Here is a 13,341-nt window from a genome sequence, read left to right as displayed (position 1 = left end):
GCTGGTGCCACAAGGAGAACACATGCACGAGACCAGAAAAAGTTAAGGGCAAAGCTGCCATGAAAACAAACGTGGGTCACCTTGTCTCTGTTTCAGCAGGAGCAGGATGGAAAGCTTGGCTGCTGTGTAAAATCCAGCAGTCCTGAACATCTTCTCTCACAAGCGTGATTTCACCCACCCACTCACCCATTTTCACATTAGATGTTAGTGATCAATAATGCCAGGCAGTGACACAAAGCAAACTGTTTATTCAGATCAATCTTTTAATCCCATCTTGCCCTTTAAAATAAATTAGCAAATAAACTCTTCCATGAACTATGCCCTAAATCATAATGTGGTCACAGGACAAAAAATTCCCATCAGAGAAAAAAACCCAACATTTTTTTTGGAACTTGTGTTGGTTTCACTGATTTGTTCCTTCTTAAAACATTAGGATTATGCAAAATTTTAATCTGACACAGAAATCAGAATGCAGTAAACAGCAGATTCTTTCCTCAATCACACATTAGTTAAATGTCGATAAAGTAATACCAATACTTTAACAAGGAAACTTCTACAAAATCTTGATAAAAACATTCCTGGAAAACGTTTTTTAAAAAAGTTTCAGTTGGTTTTGATGTGTGGTACCAATCTATTTTACTGGGTTAAGTGGATTTAGGAAAAAAAAAATTAAAAAAACCCGACACAGCATTTTGCAGCAGGTTATCTCAATGCACAAGCGCTTAGGAATCAAGCCTCAAAGCATCCCTGTAAGTCAAGGACTTCACAAGCAGGGAAACTTGCATCAACAGTTAAGTCAGATGTCAAAATCACAGAAGGACTCAGTCTTGACTCTTGTGGTGATCATTTCACATCATAATATTTTGTAGAGAATGATTTATTATGACTGTGATAATTACTGTTCAGGTTTCCTATTAGTGTTATCTGCTGGAATGTAACCCCTCCATAAGATGGGATGTTTTTGAGTAGAACAAAACTGGTTTTTGAGTAAAACAGTGTAGTCTTATCCACTACAGAGCTTTTTCAGATTTAACACATAACTGCAAGTTTTAAAACACTAACCCTGCATGGCTCCTCACTCATTTTGATACCAAAAAGGAAGTGCTGCATCACTAAGACTACAAAGTAAGGCCGATGTAGCAATGAGCACCAGCTGTGTCATTAGAGAAGCACAACTCTACAGACCACAGGCTGGTTGTCCCTTCTTTTACTCTAGATTTGAGTTCCCCTTTCTGCCTTTTGCTTTTCTTTTACTTGGCTTGAAATTTTGGCTTAGCCAGTGATCAGTGCTCCCGGACACCGATTCCCAAGGGACTTGTCTTGCCCTCATCACCAGCAGGTGTCACATTGAAGGATGTGAAAGTACTTGTGCTGCCCAGCTCAGGCTGCAGTCCCTCCTCCAGGGTTTGCTGGGGAAAGCCCCGTTCCCCCTTTCCCCTGCTGGGGCACAAATCAGTGCCAGCACCTTGAGCAACCCCATGCCTGTCGTCTTCTACTTGCACCATCTCTCTCCACAACCAAGAGATGAAAAGTTTCCCAGATGACAGCTGCCCACAGCGCCAGGCTATCAAGCAGCTGGTCTAACTCTTTACTAGCTGCTTTCTGTCCCTCTCTCTAATCACAAGATTATTTGTTGATTAATAGTTGTATATTTCAGTAAAAGAGAAAAAATGCCTCTCTCTGAAAAAGTTTAAATATATAAAAACATTTCATAAAAATATTTATTATAAAAATGAAATGCCCCATGAGCCTGTAAACGTTGCCTGTAATATCTCCATTAACAAGAATAATTTGAAATACAGTCATTCAGGCTCTTCTCTGCCCTCTCCAGTAAGATTTTAAGATAGCCAACAGAAATGCTACTTGTCTTGTACTTCGATCCTCCTGCAACCCGTTTTTCTTCTTATTTTTTTTGTTTACAAAGTTTGATTTCCCATTGCTGGCAGTTTTCTTTGGAGGCATCATTTGTCTTTACTTTTAATAGAGTTCTGCATGGCCTGATTCTGAGCCCTTCTTACAGGGTGGGTTTGAGGTCTGATTGGTAACAGGAGCAACACCAGGATGCTTAGAATGTGCATGTGAAAATACACAGACCTGGGAACAGAAGCAGAAAGAATATTATACTTTTGTTGTGAATAATATGTATTCTACAACCCAATATGCAGAATTTAGTGCTAAGGGATGAATTCAGAATGTATGAACCTGACCTAGAAAGCACAAAAATATACCCTCTTTTGTGAATTTCACACAGTCATGGAATATGGAATCTGTTGGCATGGATGAAAATGCTGCTGGGATGATAATGTGGCAAGGAAACCATCAGCAAACCCTAGAATCCAAAGTCTGACAGCTCAGATAAACCCATATGATTCAACCCCAGACTTATTCTGACCATCTCTCTTGTTAGTACTAACATTAACAAGGCCAAGTTCTGAAGAAATATCATTCATGCTTCAAAAAAAATTTAAAAAGTGACAGAAAGAAAAAAAATTCAATCAAAGTGCTGAGATCTGAAATAAATTTTTAAAAAATCAGCTTTTAACTGGAGAAGGTCAGGTAATGACATTTACAGAAGGCTTGCATTTTTTAAGGTAACTGCTCAGCGATATCTGTATTTGGTATGTTTCCAAACATCAAATATTTTTATTTCAAATAATTCAGTATCCACGAGGTCAAAGAGAAATAAAAAAAAAATACTTAAACACAATAAATTAGGTTCTGGCAGATTGTGGAAGATGATGTTTGGGACCAATACGGTCCAGCTGTTAAACATAGCAATGCACATTTCTGTGGTCTCATTTATCCATAGTTCTTAATATCCTTGTAAGGTGCTTAAGACTGCTGCTTGTGATGTGATTTTTGTGCCCCAAAAATTCATGCCCTAGTCCAAAAGTATAGCATTTCCTTGCTTATGATTCTCCAAGTTCAAACGTTAACTATAAGTTAACCAGGGCAAAAGTCACCAGGGCAAAAATATTAAGAAATGAAGCTAAGAAAGATTTGGAACAATTTTTGCTCCATGATATGTTTCCTGTGTTGAAATCAAATGTTTCAAGAAACAGGAATAGAAAATGTTGAAATTCAACCTCCTGCAAACAGACAGCAGCTATCTTGATACCAGTTTTGTGTCCTTTATGTTGGAAGAGGGAATTGTCTTTCTTCTGAACTAAAAGCTGTTACTTTGTATTGACAGTAAAACGAAAGAAGAGTAAAGCCATGTAGTCCCATTGCCCTTTTCTAATTATTTTCTCAGTTTCTCTATTTAAACTTGGTTTTATTAGAGCACATTCAAAGTACTCTGCAACACCACTGTTTTCTTATTTTAAAGGAACCTGGAGAAGTACTCACTCCGCAAGAAAAGAAGCATACTTTTGTAACAAAAAGCGTACTCATTTCAAAGAGCCATGCTCTGCCAGGAGCTCTCCATGTCTCCTGCTGATCCATCACAACTCCTCTTAGAGGCATTCAGCAGCAGGAAGCCTGGTCTTTGCTCAGCACCTCCTTCCTACTGCCAGCTCACATTATTCTTAACCCCTTCAGCCTTGGCTATTGCTAATAGTTGAGACCCAACTGTTTTGCAAATGGAAACCGAGTATATGAAATGACACTTAAGGACACAGAATGAGAAGAAAGTGCCCTGCCTTGGTATTTTTATAATCTCATTACATTACAGGAGTGTGAAAGTTACCTCTTATTCTTTAGCAAGTATCCTGTCTGAGGTCTTTTCAAATTTGATGAAATGCTAACTGCCTTTCAGCGTGGTTTGGGTTATTTAACAAAAGTCTGTGTCACCCTGGAGAATAAAGTCAAGGGGATAGGACTTACTTGTAAAACTTTATGGTGGGCTCCACAGCCAGCATAACGAATGGTGCGACAGTGTAGCACACAGCCAGCTGAGTGACCGCCCAGGTAACAACGTCGTAGGCTATCTTAAGAGGCACTGACGAGAGGAAGTAATGTCTGCAGTTGTTTCTTATCTGCAGGTCAGGGAAAAATAAGCAGAAAATTATATAAATTCATTTCTTAGGCAAAGTCACACAGACACACAGCATTGCATGACTCGCTGCTCACCAACGGCATTAGGATCACAGGAAGTTTTATACACCAGTTACAGAGCACTGGGAGCAGGAATACAGACACGTACAGACTGGCATAGTCAGGATCTCACAGTCAACCAGTGACAAACAGAGAAGTGGCCCCCAGTTTACTCTGTCAAAACCACAGGTGCAGACTCTCTCATTCTGGGTGCCTGGCATAATATTTTTCGGGAGGGAAGCTCTTCCTCCATCCTGGTTTTAATTTCTTACTGGTTATCAACAATAAATAAAAGTTACTTTAAATTAACAAGTAAGTGCTTATATCTACAAGTGTGTGCCGTTCCCTAGAGATTTTAAGTTAGCTTCACATCTGTGAAATCCTCATAAATGAGAGGCAAAGCACATGCTCAGCAACCTGCTCTAGTGATAGTGGTTAATGCTGGTCACTAGTTTAATTCTCCTTTCAGATTAACCTGGTTATTTATCCATAGTCAAACTCCATAAAACAACAGTGGTGCTTCCCAGCCCAGCACAAGTGGCTGGTTCAGCCTGAAAGATCAGCAGTGATAAAGTTAACAACATTGAGACATGAACCTTGTTTTGTCTTCATTGACTCTGAACAATATAAAGCCCAAAACCACAGAGACCATTTTACTGCATCAATTGCATCCACACAAATTGTTCAAGTTTGGGCTAATGCTCAACTTGCGGCTCCTTCTTTTGCAAGACTGGGCCCAGAGTTAATTACAAGCCAGCATAGAGGCAACATGAACCAGCTGAAGTATGGAATCCAAAATGTCCTTGAATCCCAAGCTAATTTGACTGCATGGACATAGCTGGCGGCACCTCTAACTGTACATCCTCAAGCAGTATTTCCTCTGGCAGCCAGGGACAGCAGTGCATCACATCCAGAACTGGTGATGGTTATAACTGCTGGGTACTTTGCAATTACCATCAATACAGAACAGAGTTTCAGCGAACATCAAGCCTGCAAAGGCATCAAAGAGGGCTCACAGCAGGGACAAGCTGCTGGACCATGTGAGGGTGCAGCTGACAGCTGGATAGTGTCTAGCATGGGCCTTAGAAGAGAACAATGAAAGGTACATACTGCTCTGGCTGCGAGTGTGATAAGGATTCCAGTAAGAAACGTAAAATAATATCCAGGATAGATACCATGCCACAGGGCCGACAGGATAAATGTTAAAGCCGTAGGGTACCAGGGAGCTCTGTCATAGCAGACACTACAAAAATGAAAACAAAACACAAGAGGTTGAACAATGGCCAAGGCATTTGAAATCCTTCTGTTTCTAAGGTCTTCCTCTGTTTTCTTAGCAGTCTTATCATGGTTCAGACACAGACTAGGGCATGAGGCACTCTCCCTTCATTTAAATGAAGGTTTAGATGGAATGAGGAAGCATGCTTATATGCAAATGAGTTTCCAAAGAAACTGGTGCTCAAAGCATTTAAATCAATAATGGAATAAAGGGCAGGCAAGACTTTGTTCACCTTTACATCTCTCTCTGGAATCATACATTACCCTTCCAAACTCTGATGACAGATCAAGAGCAAGTTGAAAGACAAAGAGATGTGACCCCACCCTTCACTCTAGTGAAGGGAGGTATTTTTAGGCACAGTTATCTGGCAGATGCTGGGAACAACAGGGAGTGCTGTAAACTATTGCAAAACAGGGGATTCCAGCTAACTTTAGCAGCAAAAATTTTACTCCCAAGATGCAAGGATAACAGTTCCAGAAAACAACACCCAGTCTATTTGGCCATCTGAAGTTTAAATCAAATGCTGTGCTCCACAAAAATGAGTCAAAATAATGCATTTCTCCACAGAAACGAGTCAAGATAATGCATTTCTTACCATGAATCATTTGAATAATGGAAAATAGTGGACACAGACTTTTAAGATGTATCTATTTACCATCATTATAGTTACAATAACTACATTAAATCTGTGCCTGCATTCCAGACGCTATGTTGACTGTATGCTGAGCTTTAATCACACCAGAAAGTGAAATGAGTAATGAGACACAGTTCAATCTACAGAGTTTGGATTTATGCTAGTATTTACAATATGTGCCTTAACAGTCACAGGTTAAAATCAGATAATCTCAGTGCTGTAAGTCTCTTCCCCATATCCTAGACAAGGACTCCCTGGCAAGCATCTTAGGATAACTCTAAACCAGACTACAATGGGGCTCTGAAGATTCTGACTTATTTCTCGCTGAATTTCTGGATCCCATTGACACAGCAAGACTCACCTCTGCATGGGAAACATAACATGGCAAAGCAAAACAGTACAGGGAAGATAATGGAGGGAAGCAACAAAATGCTATTGCTTTCTATTATGGAAGTTTCGAACAGTTCGTTTATGACTTTGCTGCTCATATATAAAATAGGAGCATTTTACACTTGCAGCAATAAAACTTTACAGCACCAAATACCCTTGTATTGCACCAACTATTAAAGACACAGGAAATAAAGGAAGAACAAGAGGCTATGCATTTATGAGAGCCACCAGTCACAGTTTTTCCAGGCCACGAAGAGCTTTTGGATCTCACAAGCATGTAACTGTTTAATTATTCTTACCGTTTCAGCCAGGCAGCTGTCTGAATATTCCAGTTCTCAATGTACATTTTAAAACTTGTTGCCGTCTAAGAAAGAAGTTCACAAGAAATGTTAGCAATGAAGCCTGTAAAGTACTACTTGCAATTTAAATTAGTGAGGAGGTACATGGAAAATATTAATTATAGCAGCTAACTTTTATGAAGACTGTGCCACAATCCATCATTATACTAATATGACTTGGGAGGGACATTAACTAGGTTGATGGCTCACTGCTAACACTTGGCACCTACTCTAAAATCACACTTTGTTTCATATAATTAAATACGGTCTTTGGTTACTTTTCAAATAACGGGAAATCTGAGAAGCTTTCTTGTTTTATATGCTTGGCCTTCCTTTCAGTTCATAAACAGCTTTATTTCTGGAAGAGATATCTTGCCATCTATTATGCAATCTGGACTTCCAGATTACTACTACTAAAAACAAAGTGTTATTAAAAAAATGACATTTTATTATTATTATTATTACTACTACTACTACTATTATTATTAATACTTCTACTATTTGGAGAAGGAAGGGGGAAGACTGAAAAACATGGGCAAAAAAAATTAGGACTAAACTTATAAGCCAGTTCTCAGCCCACTGCTAAGCTTGAGAAACCAGAGTGGACTCCAGTGTCCTGACAGAACCACCCATACCTCCTCCTCTGAGTTGTCTCAGCTTTAGGGGACTGCTGGACTCCATTGTTCAGCACCTGTTCCCCTACTGCTGAGCGACTTCACCTCCCAATCCACCTTGGTCCCTCGCCTGCTGGCAGAAGCCTCCAAGGACACCCTGGCCAAGTGGGTACATGATTCAATGACACCACAATATTTTGCTGTATCAGCTGAAGGCAAGGGCACACTGAAAAAATGGATTAAGGGCAAAGGCTTCCAAGGGGAATGTGCAGATATCTTTGCACTTCCACCCAAGATCCTTAAAGCTAGCATTTCATCCTCTGCATTTAAAGAGTTAAAATGATTAGCAATTCCCAGTGCAGCACTGCCACATTTTAATTGCATTACTGCACCAAGAGAAGCCAAGAAAAACATAGTTTCTTTTCCAACTAATATTGTCACTCTCTTTTGGCCTCCTTTAAGTTCCCCTGTTACATTACCAAGAGAGGAAGTAGTTGCTGGCTGTCAAAACAAGCACGCTGCCAAGGCTTTCAAGTCCCCCACGTGCGCTTAGCCCCTGTCATGTTTCAAGGCCCACACAACTCCTTCCATGTGCTTATCTTTTCTACAGATCAGATAGTCACATTTAGCACTCTAGTTCCTTACTCTGAGGTAATTTTACACATGCAGGTGGCTATACCTGCTGGATATATAGACTGCATCTGTGTACACTGTACAATCACACTTCAACTCCCACCATTGCTGTTGGCACACAAAGCGATGGTTCAAGGTTTACCCAAAGCCATGGTCTCTGTCGGTTCTCTTCTTCTCATTGCACACATGATCAAATCAGACAGCACCCTACTTTATGCTCTTGGAAACAATTTCTGATCTCTGTTGCCCATGTGACCAGTAGAGGAAGTAAATTTTGAGAGGCCATCAGTTCAGTGGGTAGAGAGGAGCAAAGGCTCCTGTTTCCTTCTTTTGGCTTGACTGAAGAGTACTGGCTGCATTTTACTTTCCTCCTTCAAACAGAAGTTGCCCCAGTCCACCAAAGTAAGAATCATTTCCTGCCTCAAACTGAATCAGATATAGATTCAAGATCTCAGATTGGTATCTAGGGTGCTGCTGTCATCAAGAAGTGTAAAGCATTTCTAGGCTGTGTATCCTGTACTCATCAAGGAGTACTCTGAGGATTAATCATGATTGAAAAGGAAAAAGAAAAAGAATGTTGAAAAACAGGGAATGTATAATGAGACTTCCAATTTTGGCATCTTCAATGAAGAATTACAAGGGCTCTTTCATTTTTGAGAAGAGCTATTACAGCACACTCAGTCACAGATTGTTCAGCAATAAAGCAGTCAACTTATTTTTATCTGTGATTACTTTTAAAATCGCAACTAGAGAATTACAGAGGGAGGCTCCTCGTATTTCTAAAGAAGAAGCCTTTAGAAAGCAGTTGCAGACACATAAATATTTCCACATCTCACTGGCACTAACAAAATATTCTTCAGGGAAAACAAATTATATGGGCCAGCTTTTGCATTAGAGACACAAACATGAATAGTTTTCAAAAGACTAATGGATCTTAAAAGTATGCAGCAGTCACAAGGAAGCAGTGACAGATGTTTTGAGAAACAGTGGCTCGCTGCATGGTGTTCTAGATCAGCACCCATCTAAGCTCTGTGTGCCCCTGTCAGCTCCCACTCAGGTTGCTGTTGGTTTGTACCTGTTATGTCTCCTACCCTTGCTTTTCTCCACGTACCAGAGGCAGTTCAGCCCTTGCACGTGTCTGTGCCACTTGTGGCAGCCTCTTTCACTACCACCACTCATCTCAACTGGGCTACAAAAGTGAAAGATTGTTAGAAGTAAATAAACAGAACACACCACAGATGGTGAAGAATCATAGCTGTGAACAATTTACTGACCCACTGAGCTCAGCCACAATCTACAGTATTTGACTGCTCATTTATTAAATATTTGATATAATTGTTTATTAGCCCCTCACTAAACTATTAAGAAATACAACCTGAATACAGAGCGTGAGGAAGCCTGTGAGACAGATGTATTTTATCTGTCCAAAACATAAAATACAAAACCTCTCAATGCAAAAGGGGAGCAGCCTAGCAGCATAGATTTACTTCTCTTTCAGTAAAGCCTTTACCCATTATCATCCTCATTTCTGTATAATTATGCCAATGCAGACACTCCTTTATCTCACCTCAATGTTCCAGATATTCAGATTGGACAACAGGTCCCAGCGGAAAGTGCCTCTCTCATCAACTCCACTGAATCCATAACCAGCTGCATTGTTGACTGCATCTGCTGCAATGTCAAAGCACAATAGGTCAAAATCAGACTGCTGGAAGAGACATGTTTTCTTACAAGTCAGTAGGGCACTAAACAAGCATTCAAGCCAGCTTTGTAGGATTTAGTAACCTCCATTTCTAGAAGCTTCTTCTTTGCAAAAGGGCATTACTATAAGGCTACACAAGAGTCATTTCCAAAAGAAGAAAGACTAGCTACTCTTTGTGCAGAAGAAATAAAATAATAAAATTACAATGAATATAATAAATTTTCCTAATATTTCGCCTTTATTATTCATCTGAGACAGATATTGCAATAAAATGAATGAGCATTTTTCTCAAAGGGCACCTGGATGTCACAGCATTTTTCAGAATGCAAAAAACCCTTAATATCTCAAAGACATGCTTATTATTTCCATTAAGAGCTCCAACATGGTTTAATTAAGACCGTCATTCAGAATTCTGCAGACAAAGCCTTTTACTAATCCTGTTGCTGAGTGTCTCACTAAAGTGCCCCAACACCTCTATGAACCAAATATTGAGTAACTTCAGTTCCATACTTAGCTACTTTAAAGCAACTAAAAGCTTGGATAACCGTAGGCATTCCACACTGATGCACTCTTTTGAACTATCTCCCCTCTCAGAGCGCATGGGAGTCACCTCATCACTGGGTCTCAAGACTCTGATTTCAATGTGCCCCTACTAAAAATATCTACTTAAAGAGCTAAGAAAACAGAAGGGATAATTCATTATTGTCTCTGGATCACTAGTTGCAGCCAACACTGAGGATCATTGGAAGAAAAAGGGAAGCGCAAACACAGGTAAGGCTTTTCCTTCTAGGTCATTTACAAAATACAAGCCAGGTTATTCTTTTAAAAGGTCAGCATTTCTTCCCCAAGAATGAAAATTGATTTTACTTGGGAAATGCTGTGAGTACCAGCACAAGCTCATGGAGAAGCCCTGGTGCACAAAACTAGGGAGGGAACCTAATTATAAGCAACAAGACTGAATAATGAATAAAATTAATAAATAAACAAGCAACCTGAAACTTTCTGATTTGTTTTCCACTTCCCTAAATAAGATTAAATTTTACTGATGAAAAGAAAGTTCTCATTTTTTTTTAATTTTTTAATTTTTTTTTATTTTCTCCCTGTTTAAAAACCCCTCAAACAGTAAACAACAACCCTGCTGTCCTGGGTTGTAGTGTGGGATGTACACAAAGTATTTATTCTATCACCATCTTCATGAACTGTTGAAAGCAAGTGAGGCAATGCTCTAGTGTAGGGCTGTCTTCTGCTCATGGCCCATCAACATCTTGCCCATGACTCACAGGTAACTCCCTCCAGGAGTTATCTCTGTTTAATGGGCCATCAAGGACCCACTTCACACTCATCATCCCATTGTGAGATGCTCTGCCCGGGGGAGGAGCCAAGCATTCTCACATGGATATAAGCTGGGATTTGGAACAGTGAAAGCAGCCCTTACCTACTGGATTCCCAGAGGACCAGAGCTACCAGACCTTTCTACAGGATCACTGCTTCAGGAAGAGCACCTCACCTGGACTGCTTCCACCATCCTGCTCAGGTTGTATTCTGACTCTGTCAGTGGTCCTTTGTTATTGCACTTATTTTATTTTACCTTTTTTCCTTTCTTCTTATTAAATTGTATTTCTGACTTGGAGCCTCTCACTCGTTTTGCTTTCAAACCACAACACCTGCCTGAAGCTGGCCCACAGGATCCTGCCCAACTCAGAGACTGGAGCTCCCGGATTTGCTCCTCCTTGCTCCAAGGGTAGCAGGGACCAAATAATTAGTGTTTCTTTGCCAAAACCAAGGAGCCAGGAATCACGGGATGAGCAATAATTACAGGGCAGACCAGGCTGCTGTCTGCAGAGCAGGGTGTGAGGCACACAAAGGTCACAGCTGTGCTCCCTCAGGCTGCTCACAAAACCCCAAGCTCCACAGAGCCTGGTTTCCCTGTGGACTCCAACAGCTCCTTGGGCTGTGTGCGGCTTTCACGGCTCCTTGGATGGAGGCACTCGGACCTGAAGTGGTTTCACTGACAGCCCTGTTTCCAGGACTATTGCTAAATGCAGCGAGAAGCCGAATTTTTTTTTTTTTTTCCCATGGATGTGGAGGAATCCGGCGGCGGCACAGCTCCCACACAATGGCGTGCCTGTCCTGCCCTGAGGGCAGGAAGCCTTTATCGGCCCCTTTCAGCAAGGGCTTTTGTCATGCCCTGGGCCATGCCACCGGGAGCAAAACTGGGAAAGGATAAAAAAAGGATAAAGTGCCTGCTGTTCTGCTGCCTGGATTTGGGATGTGAATAGCGAAGGCCCCACCCTCCACTATGCAATGCAGACTTTTCCCCAAACTGCCTCATTTGTAAGACATTTGTACAGCGTCTGCAGCCTCGTCTTGTCACAAATGCAAGTTCAGTTTATCTCTTTAATAATGGACTTCCAGTTAATTATAATGGCAGAAAAAATGGAGGCAACAATTAAACATCAGATCCCACAAAAGTAAGTTTGTGAGCAAGGCATTCTTTATCTCAAAGCCTATCCCATCCCACACATGCCAGTCCTGGCTGCCTTCCCTGGATCTGACAGTTTTATTCCCAGAAGTTTAATCACAGCCTTGCAATGAATCTCCCTGGCTATTCCCATCCCATCTCAGTGACACCCTGTTCAGCTTCAGAGGTATGTGCACTGCTTGCTGGACTTCCAGGATCTCCCCTACACATAATGTCTTGTAATACAAGCAAAAAAATCCAATATATTTTCAGCCTGGCCTAAAGGATTTGAGTCCTTGCACATAGATGGTGAAACATGACTTGTAAAAGAAGGTGAAAGGGAAAAAGATTATTTTGACCACCAGTCTAGCTGGCTCCTGAAAAAAATTATTTCCCTCTGTAGTGAGCCCTCTTACTTCTCCTCTCCCTTTTCCTTGCAGAGATTTTGGTCCTTCCCAACACTTCCTTTGCTCCCCACGGTTCTCCAATCCCTTCTCTGGACTGCCCAAAGCCACACTGTATACAGGACAGTGCTTTAGAGGCAAGGCCCAGCAACAGCCCCATAACAAGCACTGCCTAAAGGAACACATCTCCCATGAGAACTACAGGTCTAGGGACAATTTTATTTCCCCCATCCCAGGTTTCAGACCTCCTCCCCAATTTAGGAACTTATATGCTACACATGAAAGTATATAAGGTAGCCAGACTTACCCAACGTCCATGCAAAATAATACTTTGGTTTCGCTGCCTGTGTTACAACATACAGGTAACCAAGTCTTGACAAGAAGGGAGTTTTATCAAGAAATTCATTATCAATAATATATGCCATAGGGAAGTTCTTGGTAAGCGTCAAGAATAAAATGAGAGATACTAGTGTGATACACAGCTTGTACATCACTGCTCCCTAAAAAGCACAAACAGTGAAACATTCATTAGAAACATTTGCTTAAGGGGAAGAACAAGGCAGTGCTCATGGCATACAAAAACAATGGGCTTCAAGAACCATTAAAGTTACTAATGAGTAAGTTGATACTAATTAATTTAGAAGAGGAGACCAAGAAAAGGCCAGAGTCACAGCTCTAGTTTAATTTGGTTAACTGAACTACCTATAGATAGGTAGGACAATCACAAGTCAAAATCCGTGATGAACTTCATGACAGACTCCACATCAGTGTGCAGAGATTTGAAAATGGGAAAGGAAACAAATAAACCAAACTCTACAGTGGAAAGCAGAAATCTCTAAATGTACTGTCCTCTC

At 40.8% G+C, this 13,341-nt stretch overlaps 1 protein-coding gene across 1 annotated transcript in view; it reads right to left on the bottom strand.

Annotated features, from left to right (window-relative positions):
* Window positions 1-262: 262 nt before the first annotated feature.
* The window catches only part of MBOAT1 (membrane bound glycerophospholipid O-acyltransferase 1), a 56,743-nt gene continuing 43,664 nt past the window's right edge, over window positions 263-13,341 (bottom strand). Inside the window, exons 8-13 of the mRNA XM_083884329.1 lie at window positions 12,795-12,987; window positions 9,488-9,591; window positions 6,635-6,699; window positions 5,146-5,278; window positions 3,826-3,977; window positions 263-2,094 (exon numbers count right to left, since the gene is read on the bottom strand). Of these exons, the coding sequence (XP_083740455.1) occupies window positions 1,962-2,094; window positions 3,826-3,977; window positions 5,146-5,278; window positions 6,635-6,699; window positions 9,488-9,591; window positions 12,795-12,987 (780 nt within the window). The 3' untranslated portion in view covers window positions 263-1,961. The remainder of the gene's footprint in view (window positions 2,095-3,825; window positions 3,978-5,145; window positions 5,279-6,634; window positions 6,700-9,487; window positions 9,592-12,794; window positions 12,988-13,341) is intronic.

This window comes from Zosterops lateralis (genome assembly GCF_965231275.1).
Source record: "Zosterops lateralis genome assembly, chromosome: 1".
Lineage (NCBI taxonomy): Eukaryota > Metazoa > Chordata > Aves > Passeriformes > Zosteropidae > Zosterops > Zosterops lateralis.
Note: the sequence above shows the minus strand (reverse complement) of the source record. Positions and strands in the feature narration are given on the sequence as shown.